At 38.5% G+C, this 16,525-nt stretch overlaps 4 protein-coding genes across 5 annotated transcripts; 1 reads left to right on the forward strand and 3 right to left on the reverse strand.

The window, feature by feature from the left end:
* The first annotated feature begins 1,715 nt into the window (after positions 1–1,715).
* On the forward strand, positions 1,716–5,080 carry AT2G41820 (Leucine-rich repeat protein kinase family protein). Its single transcript, NM_129746.3, has 2 exons — positions 1,716–4,485; positions 4,558–5,080. Exons 1-2 carry the CDS (start codon positions 2,142–2,144, stop codon positions 4,884–4,886), a joined length of 2,673 nt encoding a protein of 890 aa, NP_181713.1. The 5' UTR covers positions 1,716–2,141; the 3' UTR covers positions 4,887–5,080.
* AT2G41830 (Uncharacterized protein) lies at positions 5,081–12,102 on the reverse strand. Of its 2 annotated transcripts, NM_129747.5 has the most exons (20): positions 11,806–12,102; positions 11,279–11,601; positions 10,829–10,903; positions 10,522–10,637; positions 10,205–10,319; positions 9,950–10,078; positions 9,801–9,848; positions 9,248–9,432; positions 8,972–9,168; positions 8,603–8,895; positions 8,371–8,520; positions 7,855–8,274; positions 7,386–7,535; positions 7,167–7,242; positions 6,828–6,955; positions 6,459–6,653; positions 6,205–6,342; positions 6,007–6,117; positions 5,669–5,908; positions 5,081–5,567 (listed from the first exon to the last, which is right to left on the reverse strand). In NM_129747.5, exons 2-20 carry the CDS (start codon positions 11,423–11,425, stop codon positions 5,403–5,405), a joined length of 3,078 nt encoding a protein of 1,025 aa, NP_181714.3. In that variant the 5' UTR covers positions 11,426–11,601; positions 11,806–12,102; the 3' UTR covers positions 5,081–5,402. The 2 variants fall into 2 exon arrangements, with proteins under 2 accessions (NP_181714.3, NP_001324090.1); NM_001336937.1 differs by lacking the exons at positions 10,522–10,637; positions 10,829–10,903; positions 11,279–11,601; positions 11,806–12,102 and having other exon boundaries at positions 10,205–10,344.
* Positions 12,103–12,670: 568 nt separating this feature from the next.
* Positions 12,671–14,663, reverse strand: AT2G41835 (zinc finger (C2H2 type, AN1-like) family protein). The gene is made up of 2 exons (NM_180027.3): positions 14,288–14,663; positions 12,671–13,732 (listed from the first exon to the last, which is right to left on the reverse strand). Exons 1-2 carry the CDS (start codon positions 14,384–14,386, stop codon positions 12,992–12,994), a joined length of 840 nt encoding a protein of 279 aa, NP_850358.1. The 5' UTR covers positions 14,387–14,663; the 3' UTR covers positions 12,671–12,991.
* Positions 14,657–16,511, reverse strand: AT2G41840 (Ribosomal protein S5 family protein). Its single transcript, NM_129748.4, has 2 exons — positions 15,675–16,511; positions 14,657–15,149 (listed from the first exon to the last, which is right to left on the reverse strand). Exons 1-2 carry the CDS (start codon positions 16,368–16,370, stop codon positions 14,988–14,990), a joined length of 858 nt encoding a protein of 285 aa, NP_181715.1. The 5' UTR covers positions 16,371–16,511; the 3' UTR covers positions 14,657–14,987.
* Between the last annotated feature and the right edge of the window lie 14 nt (positions 16,512–16,525).

Consider the following 16,525-nt stretch of genomic DNA (forward strand, 5'->3'; position numbering starts at 1 on the left):
AATGTAACTATGTAATAAAGTTTTTTATAGTATTAATAGAATAAAACTTGCTTAATTGGTGGTGTTATTTATATATACTTAATTAGGCAATTAGGTTTCAAGAAGAGGAAAAAAACGATGGGACGGAGGTGGTGAGTGGTGGTGGTCGGAGCAGACAAAGAAGGGTCCTACAATTTGCCTAACCGTAAAGAGCCACATTCCTTTTTCTTTTACCCCATCCCGTGAGTGAACCCCACTCTTCCTCATTCTATTATTCTCAATCTATATTTTCAAAAATAAACATAAATATACAAACTCTTTGCAGCATAAAGGAATATGTTGATAAAACGGAGCTTTGTTTATGATTTTGTTTCATTATGATATATTTTTTTTAAAACATTTACCAACAATTTCTTAGAAACATAAATTAAGAGCTAACTAGTATATCTAGTATTTCTCGAAACCCAAACTCATGTTCTTAATTTTTTATTTTTTTCTGGAATGTTAATGACTATCGGATATTTGAGTATAATTGTATGAATTTGCTTGACTGTTGCATACTTTGAATCTTTCTTTCTAGTTTACAATTGTGCAAATTAAATCAAACTCGTTTTCAGTATTTTACCTTTTAGTACTATACTTAATTATGTCATCTGTATCAGGTAATAGTTAGAGGAAAGAGGAAAATGGTGTAATATAAACAACAATTATTTGTATGTGAGTTTACGACCATCATCTAGCTTAAAGTACACACCAATGAGAATATGAACACAGTTTAGCTCAACTCATATATGATCTATCCGACATCTTTTCAATGTTTTGGGTCGCGTAGGAGTATCGGAAGCAGCTTAAGACATAGCTATTTAATAAATTGTTGGTATGTTTTATTTATAACAATTATCACAAAATCAAAAGATACTAATCTCGCTGTTTGAGGCAGACATCTGAGAAAACATGTCTTCTACCAACATTCAAGATTTGACAAATCGTTGTTTACGTATTGTTATATTGAGCATCTTACAACAAAAATTTACGTGTATTTTGAAACTCGGAAATCAATCATATCTATTGATATTAACACACAGTGTTTCCTGACTATCGTCGCAGACGAATAATAATAGTAATAATCTTCCACCTCGTGTGATTCTATAATCTTATATTCTTGACATAAATGTCGTCAAAATTTGGTATACATCAAACATGGATCGTGTTTAAAGTAATCATCAAAAATCACCACACGAGAGTAGATTCCCTATTGTCAAATATAGATCAAAGAGAAAACATGTAGGCTACAAATATAACCTAGTCCCTACGAATAAGAAAAATGTCATTATACCACAAATGATAACTGCAAAGTGTGTGTAAATTTTGATTTTAAAAGAAGGTAAAAAAATAAAAAAGATAGATTTGGAAACAATCTTTTACCTCTTTGGTATTGAACATTGTGACAGTATCAATCAGTATGGTACAGAAAAAACGTCAGAGGAAAAGAATTATCAAAAAACGTACACTCTTCATTTTCATTAAAATCTTTTTTTTTTCTTCCAAAAAACAAAAGCAGAAAAAATGTGTCAGAAAGATTTATGCAGCTTTCATTCATTCATCACTTGCACTGTCTCGTGAAGAAAATTAAACTTTTTTGTATCAGAAATTAATTACATTAAAAGAAAAGAAAAAAAAAATTCCCTCCTTTCCAAGTGCGTTTGCTTTGTGGAGTCTCTCTCTTCTCTCTCTCTGTCTGTGTGTGAAGTGAGAGGATCTTTGTTTGGTTCTGCAATCATAATTTCGTGATATACTAAAAAAAATGCAATTTCCTCTTCTCTCTTATAAGCAGAGACCCTACTACTCTTTGATCGAATTTTCCTTGCTCTCTTCTCTTTGTTCTCTCATGTTTTTTTCTCCCTAAATTTATGGGCTTTGCTCTCTCTCTAAGCCACACTCACACTCTAAAGCACTCGTCTTTCTTCTTCTTTTTCTTCAGAAACAGTTATTTTGACTTGAAAAACCAGAGCTTTAATCCTGGATTCATGGCAAAAAGAGCATTACTTTTCTTTTCCTCTCTCACTTTCTTGTTTCATTTGGCTTAAAAATTCAATGATAATTTTGTATTTGGGGGAAAGAAGAAGAAGAACAAGAGTGTGTGATTGATTCAATTCTTAAAAATGACATTTTGGTGTATGTCAATTCTTCTGATTGTTGGGTTCTTATCAAAATCTGAGCTTTGTGAAGCTCAACTAAGCGATGAAGCCACATTGGTTGCGATTAATAGAGAGCTTGGAGTTCCAGGATGGAGTAGTAATGGCACTGACTATTGTACTTGGGTTGGGCTTAAGTGTGGTGTCAACAACTCTTTTGTTGAAATGCTTGATCTCTCAGGGCTTCAGCTTAGAGGTAATGTTACTCTAATCTCTGACCTCAGAAGCTTAAAGCATCTAGATCTTTCTGGTAACAACTTCAATGGACGAATTCCTACTTCTTTTGGCAACTTGTCTGAGCTTGAGTTTCTTGATTTGTCTCTGAATCGTTTTGTTGGAGCGATTCCGGTTGAGTTTGGTAAGCTTAGAGGGCTTAGAGCATTCAACATTTCTAATAACTTGCTTGTTGGAGAGATACCTGATGAGCTTAAGGTTCTAGAGAGGTTAGAGGAGTTTCAGGTCTCTGGAAATGGGTTAAATGGTTCTATACCTCACTGGGTAGGGAATCTGAGCAGTCTCAGGGTGTTTACAGCTTATGAGAATGATTTGGTGGGTGAGATACCGAATGGGTTAGGTTTGGTTTCTGAGTTGGAATTGTTGAATCTTCACTCAAACCAACTTGAGGGGAAGATTCCAAAAGGGATTTTTGAGAAAGGGAAGCTTAAAGTTTTGGTCTTGACACAGAATAGATTGACCGGTGAACTCCCTGAAGCAGTAGGAATCTGCAGCGGCCTCTCGAGCATTAGAATTGGGAATAACGAGCTTGTGGGAGTCATTCCGAGGACAATCGGGAACATTAGTGGACTTACTTACTTTGAAGCAGACAAGAACAATCTTTCAGGTGAGATTGTTGCAGAGTTCTCCAAGTGTTCTAATCTCACTCTGCTGAATCTGGCAGCTAATGGGTTCGCTGGAACCATTCCAACAGAGCTTGGTCAGCTCATTAATCTTCAAGAACTGATTCTCTCAGGTAATAGTCTCTTTGGGGAGATCCCTAAGTCGTTTCTTGGAAGTGGAAACCTAAACAAGCTTGATTTGAGTAACAACAGACTCAACGGAACCATCCCAAAGGAACTCTGCAGCATGCCAAGGCTACAGTATTTACTTCTTGATCAAAATTCCATAAGAGGAGACATACCTCATGAGATTGGAAACTGTGTGAAGCTACTTCAGCTCCAACTGGGTCGAAATTACTTGACGGGAACCATTCCTCCTGAGATTGGTCGCATGAGGAATTTGCAGATAGCACTCAACTTAAGTTTCAACCATCTTCATGGATCATTGCCTCCCGAGTTAGGAAAACTCGACAAGCTCGTGTCATTGGATGTCTCTAACAATTTGCTCACAGGATCCATACCGCCACTACTAAAAGGTATGATGAGTTTGATCGAGGTTAATTTCTCAAACAACCTTTTGAATGGTCCAGTGCCAGTCTTTGTTCCCTTTCAAAAGTCTCCAAATTCGAGCTTTTTGGGAAACAAAGAGCTTTGTGGAGCACCATTGAGCTCTTCTTGTGGATATTCTGAAGATCTTGACCATTTGAGATATAATCACAGAGTCTCCTACAGAATTGTGCTCGCAGTGATTGGTTCTGGTGTAGCTGTCTTTGTATCAGTCACTGTGGTTGTTCTTCTCTTCATGATGAGGGAGAAACAAGAGAAAGCAGCGGCTAAAAATGTTGATGTTGAAGAAAATGTTGAGGATGAGCAACCAGCAATTATCGCGGGAAATGTCTTCCTTGAAAATCTTAAACAAGGAATTGATCTTGATGCAGTTGTGAAAGCAACTATGAAGGAGTCAAATAAACTCAGTACGGGAACTTTCAGTTCAGTTTATAAAGCCGTTATGCCTTCGGGGATGATTGTTTCGGTGAAGAAACTCAAGTCTATGGATAGAGCCATATCTCATCATCAGAACAAGATGATCAGAGAACTCGAAAGACTCAGCAAACTTTGCCATGACCATTTGGTTAGACCGATAGGGTTTGTTATATACGAAGACGTTGCTCTCTTGTTGCATCAGCATTTACCTAATGGTAACTTAACTCAGCTGATTCATGAGTCCACCAAGAAACCAGAGTACCAACCTGACTGGCCAATGAGACTGTCCATAGCTGTTGGAGCAGCAGAAGGTTTAGCATTTCTCCACCAAGTCGCCATCATTCACCTCGACGTTTCCTCTAGCAACGTCTTGCTAGACTCTGGTTACAAAGCCGTGCTTGGGGAAATCGAAATATCGAAACTTCTAGATCCCTCTAGAGGCACCGCGAGTATTAGCTCAGTTGCAGGCTCTTTTGGCTACATTCCACCAGGTATAAAGTCTTAATTTTGTTACCAGTAACTTTATACAAAATCCAACACTTTCCCTTGGTTTATTTCTGCAGAGTATGCATACACAATGCAAGTTACAGCTCCGGGGAATGTTTACAGTTATGGAGTTGTGTTGCTTGAGATTCTAACCTCAAGAGCGCCGGTGGAGGAAGAGTTTGGTGAAGGAGTAGATTTGGTGAAATGGGTCCATGGAGCTTCAGCGAGAGGAGAAACACCGGAACAGATACTCGATGCCAAGCTTAGCACCGTGTCTTTTGCTTGGAGGAGAGAGATGCTTGCAGCTCTGAAAGTTGCATTGCTTTGCACAGACATCACACCTGCAAAAAGGCCAAAGATGAAGAAAGTAGTTGAAATGCTTCAAGAGGTTAAGCAAATCAAATGAGCAAATGAATATATAGTTTCCTCTTGTGACATTCATATACAAAAGAAAACGCATTCCTATATATGCGAGCTTCTCCTCTGTGTATTATATAGGTTTTTATGATAAAATTGATCCGCTTATGGTTGATTTACTTATCCAATGACACAAATTATAAATTAGATCATAGAAGAACCAATGTACATCTTGAGGGAAACTGTTCAACAAAGCATCTGTTGTAGAATCTTAAGATTACAATACCATGTGAAAACCAGATGGCCTCTTTCAATTTTTTACACATCACACCAAAAAGAAACAAGAATTGGACAAAAGAATAAGTGAAAAGAGAAGATAGGAGTAAAAACCTAGGAGGAATGATCTAATTATAGCACGACGGAGATAATTCCGATTTATGATGCTAAAGAATCTATAAAAACGTAACCCAAGACTTTGAAAACCAAGCAAACCTATTTTTGTTATGTTTTGTTTGAGTTCTTGACTGGAATTCAAAGCCAAACATGGTTTGGATCCTGCCGATGATCAACAGCCAGCAGCTTTAAGGAAGTTGTCGTAAGGGCTTGAGGCTGGTAGTCTAAATGCTTGTGGGTTATTTTGTAGTTCTGCATAGCACGGTGACTGAATAGTTCCCACTGGTGTTCTTGGCGATTTCATGTCGAATTCTTTCGACAGTAAAGGGACTTCGACCTAAACAAATTTCAGTAATCAATACAAAAATGGTTAAACAGTTATCTTGGAATATGAAACCGGAGGCTATCCACAGGAATTCATAGCGAAGGCATACATACCCCAGTATGAAATGCTGAATTGATCATAGGATGAAAAGATGCAATCTTGATCTCTTCATCATGTTGTCGTGGAGAGCAGTTAACAGAACTCTCATGTCGTAGCTGAGAATTTAAAAGACTCGAGATCTTCTGCTGTTTTCCCATTAACAGATTCTCACAATGCAGCGTCATCTCTTTGTATGAAGCATCGGCTGCAGTATGGAAGGAAATTCTACCCACTTGACGTGTTGTCTCTACGACCTTCAAACAATACAAAATAAGTATAGTTTATAGTGTGCTGTTACTTTTGATGAAGACTTTGTAATCTAGTTTCTAGGAAGCTGAAAAATGTAACTTACAGATTCTAGAATTTGATTGACGGTCAGGAGGTCTGGGATTTCAGAAAATGTTACATGATTGTTCTTTGTAACGGTTTCGGTGCCATCTCCAAACTCTTGATCCTCCGCGTCCTGAAGACACAGATGCAACATATTTCAATCTTATGTTCAGCTCGAGGTTTTCAGAGAATATTATGGGAAGCAAAAGAAGGAAGTTACCTCCTTTCGAGGTTTAACATCACCAGAATCAATCTGATAGGTTTTGTGGGTATCTTCTAAAAACCGGGTACCAAGTGGACATGCATCATCTGGCATAAATTCTGTGAGCAACTGCTCTCGCATTTTGTCCATTTCAGACTGGAAACAGTTTAACTTTTGTTAGTCTACTGTGTCTATCAATTGATTTATCAAAATATGAATGGTAAGCTCGGGTAGAGTAATTTAGTTGGGAGGTTGTGACTGGGAACACTTACATTGCACATATCTTCTAAGCTCTTGACGATTTCATAGACAAGGGTTCCTCTGCTATGCTCAGTGGACAGTGCTATGTTTGAAAGAGTATCTAAAGCTGAAGCATCATCTTTTTCGCATCCATAAGCAACTTTTAGCTGATCTGAATTTACAGCCTTCAACTTGTGATCGTCAACCAAGTTCAAGAATGGGTCAAGCTGAATCAGGCAAAAGAAGAAGTTAATGAAAAATGGTAAGTAAATTTCTCTCTGTGTATAGAGGCTATCATAGGAATATTGAACATAGAAGTCTGGGGCGACTGTCAAGAGCACGATAATAGTCTTTTTTGGCAAATTGAGTTGCGTGATATTTTACTAGAATGATCAACGTACCCTTGGTCCCTGAAGTGTTACTTTTGTAAAATCCGCCAGAGAAAAAAGATTGAATGCTTTTGAGGAAAAAAGAACCATTGATGCAGCCAGTGTAAAAAGTGACCTTCGTCGAGATGGAGGAAGTGGTCCTGAAATAGTAGGAACAAAATGACTAAGTTTCTTTTAGATGATGTTCAAACATAGCTCTCCCTCGTTTTAAACATAATTTCTATACGGCCATTTACTGCATACATGATATGTCTCGTAGGAAATTGCAATAAGAGTCTACATCAGGGTTTCCAAACCAAAAACCAAGGATAAATATCTAGCAGGGAGGAATCAAAACATGTGGAAGCTCACCTCCTTCCATCAATGAAATATCTCGCAAAGAAAGTGCCATTTGGAAACTTCGAATCAAAGCGTCATGACTTGAGTTCTGAAAGATTCAAATTTTGTGAATGTTTAACATAAAGTTGGAAGCAAATAATTCATACGGAGATCTAGTGAGACTTAGCTCATAGATCATAAAAACAATAAGAAACAGTCAGATGCAGAGATATTGAGGTATGAATATGTTACCTTAACACGAGAGAACAACAATACAAGACTGTAGGTGTTAGCAATTGCCTCATAATTGTCTGGTGTATTTGCAGGAGATATGGACTGTGCCCAGATTGATGAAAGCAAAAGACCTATCTGGTGACTACTTAGTCTTATATGAACAACATCCTGAGGAGCATATAAGAAATATTATTAGAGAGTGAAGATTGATCCAAGGTGTACCTAAGAATTGTAAGCATAAATCAAGAATTTGTATATAATTAGAACCGTAGTTAGTAGGACACACAAATTTATTGTGGTTTCAAGAAGCTACTTTGTATTCATTTATTATATATACTGTTGGTCCCATCCTGAAGCTATTTTGAGAGACTTGGGAAATTTTCTGACTTACGTATATATAGAACTCTAGGGTCCCATTTAAGGTCAATAAGAAATGTACTACTCTTCTAGTAAGCTTTTTCACACAAAGAAGGTTGCAAGGATGTACCAGCTCAGAGTTTAAAAGATCCACAGAGTTATCTACTACCGAGGTCAATGGTTGATTCCAAGTGCTATATGCCTGACGGTATGAAGATTTCAATCTGTCAAGGATTTCCCCCGTACTGCTTCCACGTTCTTCCTCAGGCATTCCGTTTTGACTATGATCAGAAGTCAGCATCGATGAAAATTTATCCTTCTTCAGCTTCTCGAATAGGGCTGCTGAGGAGGAAAAGACAGAAGCGGTCCTTGAAAGTGAACGAGGAAGACCCATTCCTTTCTTAAGGTCAGTAGTGGTCGAGGAAGGACGAGGGCAGACTGAGGTTGGTACCAGCACAACAGAAAATATACGGTGAGCACCAATCCGTGTTTTATGATCTGGATGGACCATAGCTTGAAGTAACTGATGAAACAAGGCCTCGGGAAAAGCCTGAAACGAAAAGAGTAATAAAAGCTTAGCAATTTCATGAAAATTGGTCTAATCTCGCAAAGAAAAGAGACAGATTTTATGTTACAGGGAGGTTGCCTTGTTTTGATATTGTAGATTTGGTATAGAGGCTATAATTTGAGCAGTGCGAAAAACTGCAGCAATTGTGGTTCTTGCTACGTCTGTGACAGCGGAGATATTCTCCAACATCAAAGCCATAGCATCTAGAATTGGGCCAGCATCTCCAACCTTAGAAAATTGACAGATCAGCCTCACATCTCTTTAGAGAAGAATATATTGAAGAGGAACTTGCTCTGAGAATGGTATATACCTTTTTCGTTAGTTGGACGAGGCACTTATCAACAGCTACACTGACCATTCTGATACAGTTTGCTGCGTCAGTTCCAAGATTTGCTTCATCTAGAGAAGAATGCATGCATTTTCTCAAGTGCCTCATGATATCGCTTATTGCGCTGACTATCGTTGCAGAGTGCTCAACTTTTGCAGTTTCAGAAAGGGAGGAGGTAACCTCTAAAATGTTGAGCTGCATGCTTGGGTGTTTAAGCACACTTTTATGGTCAAGGTGTTTAATCAACATAGAAAGTAGAAAGTGTGTTCTTTGCCCTGCAAAAATACAGAACTATCTTAGAACACTGATCATGAGGGAAGGACTGAATGAAAACTGTCGGGAGCGTAATACCAGATATTTCCATTAAAAACTGCAGATCCCTTAAAACAGGGAATGCAATCGAATTTTCTGTTGACCATAGACATCCCTCGTCAAAGTTACGGAACAAAGACTCAAGTATACGTCTCATTGTTGTGGCCTCTTCACCTAGCTTGGCCATGTTGTGTAGGCAAACCTTAGACCAAAAGCTAGGGTCCAAGGAATCTTCCCTGTAAAACAAAGATATATTAAAGAAGAAAAGAACCCAAAAGGCCAACCGTAAACACAACTTACGAGAGAAGAGATTACATTTTCACATTTAGTTCACCCTTGTCATTCACAACCGTTCTCCAAGAAGGAACATTTATGAGGGAATCTTCATAAGCTACATGACCTTCGTTTTTCAATACTTCATCCACCCATTTTCTGCCACTATCATTAGCATTTGTTAATATTTTGGGGTGACCGTAATTTTCCAAGACTGCTGAGACAACCTGCCATACAAGTATTGAATATATCCGTTAACATATATTCACATGTACTACCTAAAAGGCTAAAACTCTACTAAGGTACAATTCTAGCCATCCAATCCCAACTCCCAGTTCTATGCAATGTAACCACGAGTGGTAGATTGTTCTGGTATTTTTAACCTTTGGCCAAGAAATTTTGGAAAGGAAATCCAACAGAGTGTTTCTCACTTTGTCTCCAACAGAGTGTTTCTCACTTTGTCTATTGTTAGATACCACAAACCAATTGATTTCGATGAAGGATAGAAGATCAGAGTATATAGGAACCCGGAAACCCAATAAAACCTGTGAAGAAAACATAAGAAACTAGTACATGAACCCGGAGAGTTACTTACATTGTCAAATTCACTGGGAATATGAGAGTATTCACCCATCAGCCAAATCTGGAAATAGATAAACGGACCAGAATGCATCAGAAGATAATTATAGATTTACAATAATGAAGAATAGTATCTACAGAAACATAACAACAAAACTAAATTACCATTGCTGAAAGGGCTTGAAGTCCCGCTGCACGCAGGCTCCGCGACCTGTCATCATCCCCACCTTCCAGTCCTAATTGGCACAGCTTTGGGAGAAAGCCTTCCAAGTTAAATAGGGAACTGCCATCCTTCTGAAAAATTTGGTCACATGAATCAATCAGGCTATTTCATTATTTCATATGTCTTTAACCATTCTATCAGATAGCACCCTGACATGTGGCTATAAGAGAATTCTATCGAATATGTAAGAAGCTGACCTGATTAATTACAAATTCGAAAAGAGACTGACATCCAACTATTTGCATTTCATCTTGTCGAGTTTGATCCAAAAGAGCTTGCACCGTCCTTAGGAAACCACTAGAAAATAGAGGTCTGAAAAAAGAACAAAGAAAAACAATCAAGTTACCTACCCATCTATGCCCGGAATACTCTTGCTCCCAAATCCCAATCCCATGATAGGTTACAGTTTTTGGGTAAAACCCCTTAGGTTCTTATGTTAAGCCAAAAAATATCTTAGACATAAGAGAGAACATATGAATTGTTTGTAAAGAAAGCAAAAGAAGGATGACCTCACATTTGCTCCTTACAAGTGACCAGAAGCCTTCTGTAAATACACATGGCTATCTTTGCCGAGTGGAAATTCTCATTCCTCAATTCCTTGTAACATCTATGTTCCAGGGAATCTGATATCTGGAAAAACTTAAATTTCAACACCAGAGAACAAAATTTGGGAACAAAGCAAACTGAAAACATTGCTATAACGAGTAATCTGACTCAAATATGAACATAGAAATGCCAAATGTCAAGGAATTGCTAATACTCCAGGCCAGCTCAAGATTTGTAAGACTTAATATCTAGACTTGGCACTGAATAAATTATACCTTTGGCATACGCACAGCGTTTTTTGCAGCATACTCACATAATTTTCCTATCTTTCGATCATTTATGCCTTCCTCCTGCCAGAAATCAGAAGCATTGATAAGTTAAACCAACCCAACAAGATAACCCAGAGGGACATCCAGTTTTCTATTATAGTACCTAAGATCGAAAAAGTTTAATATAGACAAGGGAAAGCATAGAAGATTAAAAACCAAAAATTTATGCCACTCTGGAAAAATTCCAAACACAGATTGCAGAGTGGTTGATTTAACAATTTTGTGCTTCCAGAAGCATGGCAACGTAAGTCAGTCATCAACCATAACCCTCAGTAATTAAAGAGATTTAAGTATGAACTTGTCAAAGGAAATCAAAATCCAACTTGCATAGACTACAAGAAGTAACAAGTCAACACAAGTCTAATAGAAGGGAGATGAAAATGGCTGGATACGAACCTGATTACGAGGAAAAATCTCAGCAATGAGCTTCTTGTACCTCTTCACAGGCTGTCTAGACCTTGCACGAAGCGCAGGGCAAAGAATACAAAGGCTACCACAAACAGGCAAAACTTGCCTCGAGATTACACCCGAGACTGCGCTCATTTCTTCTACTCACTGATATAATCAAAATTCCGCAAATTCCTGTTAAATCTTATTTACGTGTTAATCCTCCCTCCCTCCCTCTTGATCCACCGAAAAAGCCCTAGAGCTTCCTCGGGAAAGAAGGAAAACAGAGCTCGATGATTAAACGATACACTCCTTAGAACTCAAACCTTCGCCTGAAACATCCAAAATTTAAAAAAATTCAAAAACGATGTAATGTTGATCAAAACGAAACCAATTCATTGTATAATCCAGAGTCAAATTCCGCCGAAAACGAATTACCCAAAAAAATCATCACATCCCGAGGAATCAATGATTTAACAAAACCCAGATTGATCAGAAGATTTCAACGTAATGCTGCAAAAGAAAAATCAATTTACCTCAGATCAAAGCACAAATAAGCCAGTTGGTAACTGAAAACTGATCGGCGACACACCAGAAAACTCGAAACCCTTTCTCTCTCTGAGAGACCGGATTATTCTCTCAGTAGGATTTAGTCGCCGGATCGTCCGGCGAAGCTTTTAGCTCTGATAATAATATTTCCTTCCTCAGATACGTTTCAACGGCCACGACGCGGGTTCCACCTTCTGCCGTTTCGTTGCTTGCTACTTCATTCTTATTTTTAGTTCATATTAAAACTACTCTTAAACATTCTTCACATAAAAACCTCAGCCGTCGGATGCGAATATAAGCGGCTTTGATTATATAACGTATTATTTTAATTTTTTTCCTGCTTTGTTGAAATTTGCTGAGGTAGTTATTGCATTTTGGCCAGCTCATACACTGCTAATAAAGCAAATAATCTCTTAAATTATTCTATAATTAGTTAATTACTTACTCACACGGTGTGTGTGTGCATGATGTGTAATTGTGTATTATACACTCTAGAAGAAGAAAGTTTTATTTGGAGATATGTAATTTTTTAATTCCCTGACTATGATTTCTTTTCTTATAGAACTGATACACACTTCACTTAAGTCAATTTAACCTGGTTTTTATAAAGGCTAAATGTTAGATTAGGATGCTAGTGGTGAAATCAAGTCGAATTCTTTCGACATGACCACGTTTTGAATTTAAGAGAAAAAGTACTGAAACATTCAATTCGTTAAGATTTAAGGTTTATTGCACCGTTAAGTTAGCTGCCACTTATCATTAACGTCGTTAACTGCACATGACGGTCACGTGGGGTCAGCAATCTGTTTTTTTTTTCTTACCGCGGAAAGAGGGTAAAATTTCCCGCGAACTCGCCAATTGTAACCTTTTACGGTTTTACCCTTATTTTTTAACGGACTTAACCACATTGGTCGCCGTTGAATTTCTTCTCATATTGTTCATTGAAAAAACCATATCACCCAAAGCCCAAGGGCCAAGGCCCAAGGATAATGATAACATTAGTCTACTACACTTCTGGCTACACTTCTGGACATGAGTCCATGACTTTTCAAAGAATGTGACATTTTTTTTGGTTGTTTAAAACCAGTACAAATATGAAAAGAAAAATACAAAGATGTTTGAGTACCTTTCACAAGTTATGTTGTGATGTGTGGCTTGTAAACGCATATGTTCCTATGCTTTCGAAGTGCCTCGGTGATCTCTTTCGATATGGTTCACAAGATCTACTGGATCGCGGAATCCTCTGCTACATCTAGGGCAGACATCGACCGTGACATTGCCATGATTCTGCTTCTTGTTCCTCTCATGTGTTTTCTCTACATGTTCCACAAGAGAAGTAACCGAAGAGAATTTCGCACCGCACTGTGGACACACCTCCACGATACCATTATCTTTGCTGCTCGAAAACTGTAGCTTCTGGCTAATGTCATTACCGAGCCTGCTAATTCCTGCTTCTGCTGAAGATAGGAGATTAGACCATCTCGAAGAAGAAGAAGATGATGAAGTTGATGGATGAGCTTTGTTGGGTCTTGTTGTCTTAGCTTCTTTTCTGGTGGTACTACTACTCAAGAAACCCATGAATGGGAGTTTTCTTGGTCCAGGGCAAGTGTGATCAGGTCCAAAACGATGTTTCAAGCAGTGATCGACATTGCAATCTCGGCACTTGATGGTGTTGGAGAAAGTTAGGTACTCCTTGCATCTTGGAACGGGACATTTCTTCTTCTTTGTAGCTTTTTCGTAGTTTGATGGGTCACAGTCGGTATTGACATGTTTCTCCCATGTTATATTTGGGTCTTCGTTTGGGTTTAATCGGACTCCTTTAGCACAGAGTGGGCAGATAACTACAGTCACATCTTCTCTATCGCCTTTTGGACAACTATGTTTCATATAGCTTCGATGATCCAAACAAAACACCTGTAAAAATTTCCAATGTAAGACTTTTCCTCCAAACCAAGGAAACATTTTGACACTAAAGATTCAGAGAAAACCAGAGCGCTAACTCAAAAACAAAATTCAAATCGTCAACAGTCAATGGATCTAGCAGAAACATGAGAACAGACAACCGAACCAAGAGAGCAGACACGAATCATTGTTCTCTTGAATCAAGAAAGCAGTCAAGAATCATCACATTAGTTACGAGCAGAATTTTTCTGAGACAAGAATGAAGAAATTGGAATTTACCAAAATACCGATAATTAAGCTCAAAATGTCAGTTAACTTAACACCTAACGATAACCAAAAGGATTCAAGTGATAAATTCGATATTCGAGACTTCAATTCAATCTTCTTCTTAGTCCTAAAGTACAAAATCGAAACCAACGAGAAAATAAGTAACAGCATGATTATCGTTGATCCCAGAGATATAGGATTCAGTCAGAGTCAAACACCATTCGCGAAAACATAAAAATCGAGTCTTTGCATGTGAATATAAACAGAGAGAAGGAGAGAAGGAGAGAAGGAGAAAGGAACCTGTAGGCAACGGTCGCAGGTGAAAGGCAAGAAATCGATTTGCTTGCAAACATCGACGGAGCAGTGTTTCCCCAGATCTGGAAATTCCGGAGTCCCCATTCGAATTCGAACAACAATTCCGACCAAAAATAGGGTTTATATCCGGCGAGAGAGAGAAACTCAAGGAAAAAAAGAAATAGGATTCTGCAGATTTAGATGAGCTGAAATATCGCAGAAGCCGTGAAAGCTTTCAAATATGTGGGAAATGTCAAACTGATTTCTTCTTCTATATTCTCAGTCTTTCTCTTTTGTCTATGTTAGAACAATCCAATTAAAAAAAAGTCAATACTTTGAATCATTCGGAAATTTTCAGGAAATTCTTTAACTTTACTTTCCAAGAATCAGAACCTGTCATCGAATGTTCTTCACAGTAATGGTTCGTCTATTGAACATGTTATATCAAACAAAGTCTATATCATAAACCAAACTTGTAGAGGTAGAATATTGATGAAAATTAAAATTGGCACCACTGGATTAACTTTTCTCAACAAAAGTAAAAGCAAAACTAGAACATTAAGATCCATAAGCAAAAATAAAGTAGTTTGGAAGAGGAGATGAAAACAGAAGGTGCACAATCCAGCAACATATACTACCAAAGGTTCAACCAAAATTAACTCATGAAGGATTATAATCCAAAAAGAACACAAGGTGGAAGCATTGTTTAGGCTTGGTCTTCAACCACTGGGTCGGGTTTGCTGGTCGAAAGAGCCTTGGACGCCAGGAAATCAGTGTGCTCTTGGTATGGTGATCTAGAGAATCTTGTCTCCTTCCAGAACTCTGGGGTAAGGAATCCGTAAGTCTTCTGAAGGCAATCGAATGTAGCCTGCAATTTAATCAACATCATGAAAACAATTATTCATCCGTGAAAAAAACTAAGGTACAAGTGAATACTATACATGGATAAAAAACTGAGGGTATATTGTATTCAAGTTACAAAACTCGTGAATTAGCAAGAAAACAAACACATCATAAGCAAGTGAAAACAGTCAAGTATCAAGAGATGCCAAACTGAATCTATTCTTCATTTGCTACATTAAAGGTTTCCTACAAAGCGATCATTCATTACAGCTAAAGAGAATCACTAGACGAAAGAGAAACACTTTTTCTCTTCCATCAATACACCAATAACATTTCCAGAGATATTTCATCAAATACAGTGTGAAGTCAGAATTTTTCCTAACCAAATGGACTCCTGGAACTACTTATATAGCTACTACTGTACTAAAATGACAGAAAATGCTCAAATTTCGAATAATCAAATTGTGATTTCAAAGAAACTACCAGAAACCAATCAAAAGGAAACGAATCTCGTGTATAGGTAACTACATGAAAGTAAAAAAGAACAAACCTTGACGAAGTTTCCAAGAGTTTTGGTGGATCCCCTGGAGGAAGTGAAAACATCATCAATTCCAGCGAATTGAAGAACCTTCTTAGGAACTCTAGCAGCCACAATACCAGAACCTCTAGGAGCTGGAACCATCCTCACTGTCACAGATCCACACTTCCCAGTCACCTTACAAGGAACCGTATGTGGCTTCCCAATCTTGTTACCCCAGTAACCTCTCCTCACTGGAACAACAGACAGCTTAGCGAGAATAATCGCTCCTCTAATGGCCGTAGCAACTTCCTTAGAGCATTTCACTCCCAACCCAACATGACCATTACCATCTCCAACGACAACAAAGGCCTTGAATCTAGTCCTTTGACCAGCCCTGGTTTGTTTCTGAACCGGCATGATTTTCATTACCTCATCCTTCAATGTTGGACCGATGAGCATATCAATGATCTGGTACTCCTTAACCGGGAGTGAATGAAGATAGATCTGCTCTATCTGCTTGATATGACCAGCCGCCACGAGACGACCAAGCTTGGTCACTGGAACCCATTTCTCTTCTTCACTGGCACGCCCTCCACGACGACCACCACGGCCTCCACGTCCACGCCCTCCACGATCTCCACGACCTCCACGGCCTCCGAATCCTCGTCCGAAATCACCACGTTCTCCACCACGCTCAACACCACGTTCTCCACCACGTTCGGCCATTGTCGAAGAGTAGTTCAAAGAGCTGCTGAATCAGTGGGAGACTGCGATGTATTGCTTTGCGTGAGGAAGAGAAAACCCTAGTTGCGGCAAATTGGGATATATATTGCTCCAGCTGCTACAATAAGGATTTTTAGGGTTTCTAAAGGCCTTGTTGG

Source organism: Arabidopsis thaliana, chromosome 2, assembly GCF_000001735.4.
Source record: "Arabidopsis thaliana chromosome 2, partial sequence".
NCBI classification, from domain to species: Eukaryota; Viridiplantae; Streptophyta; class Magnoliopsida; order Brassicales; family Brassicaceae; genus Arabidopsis; species Arabidopsis thaliana.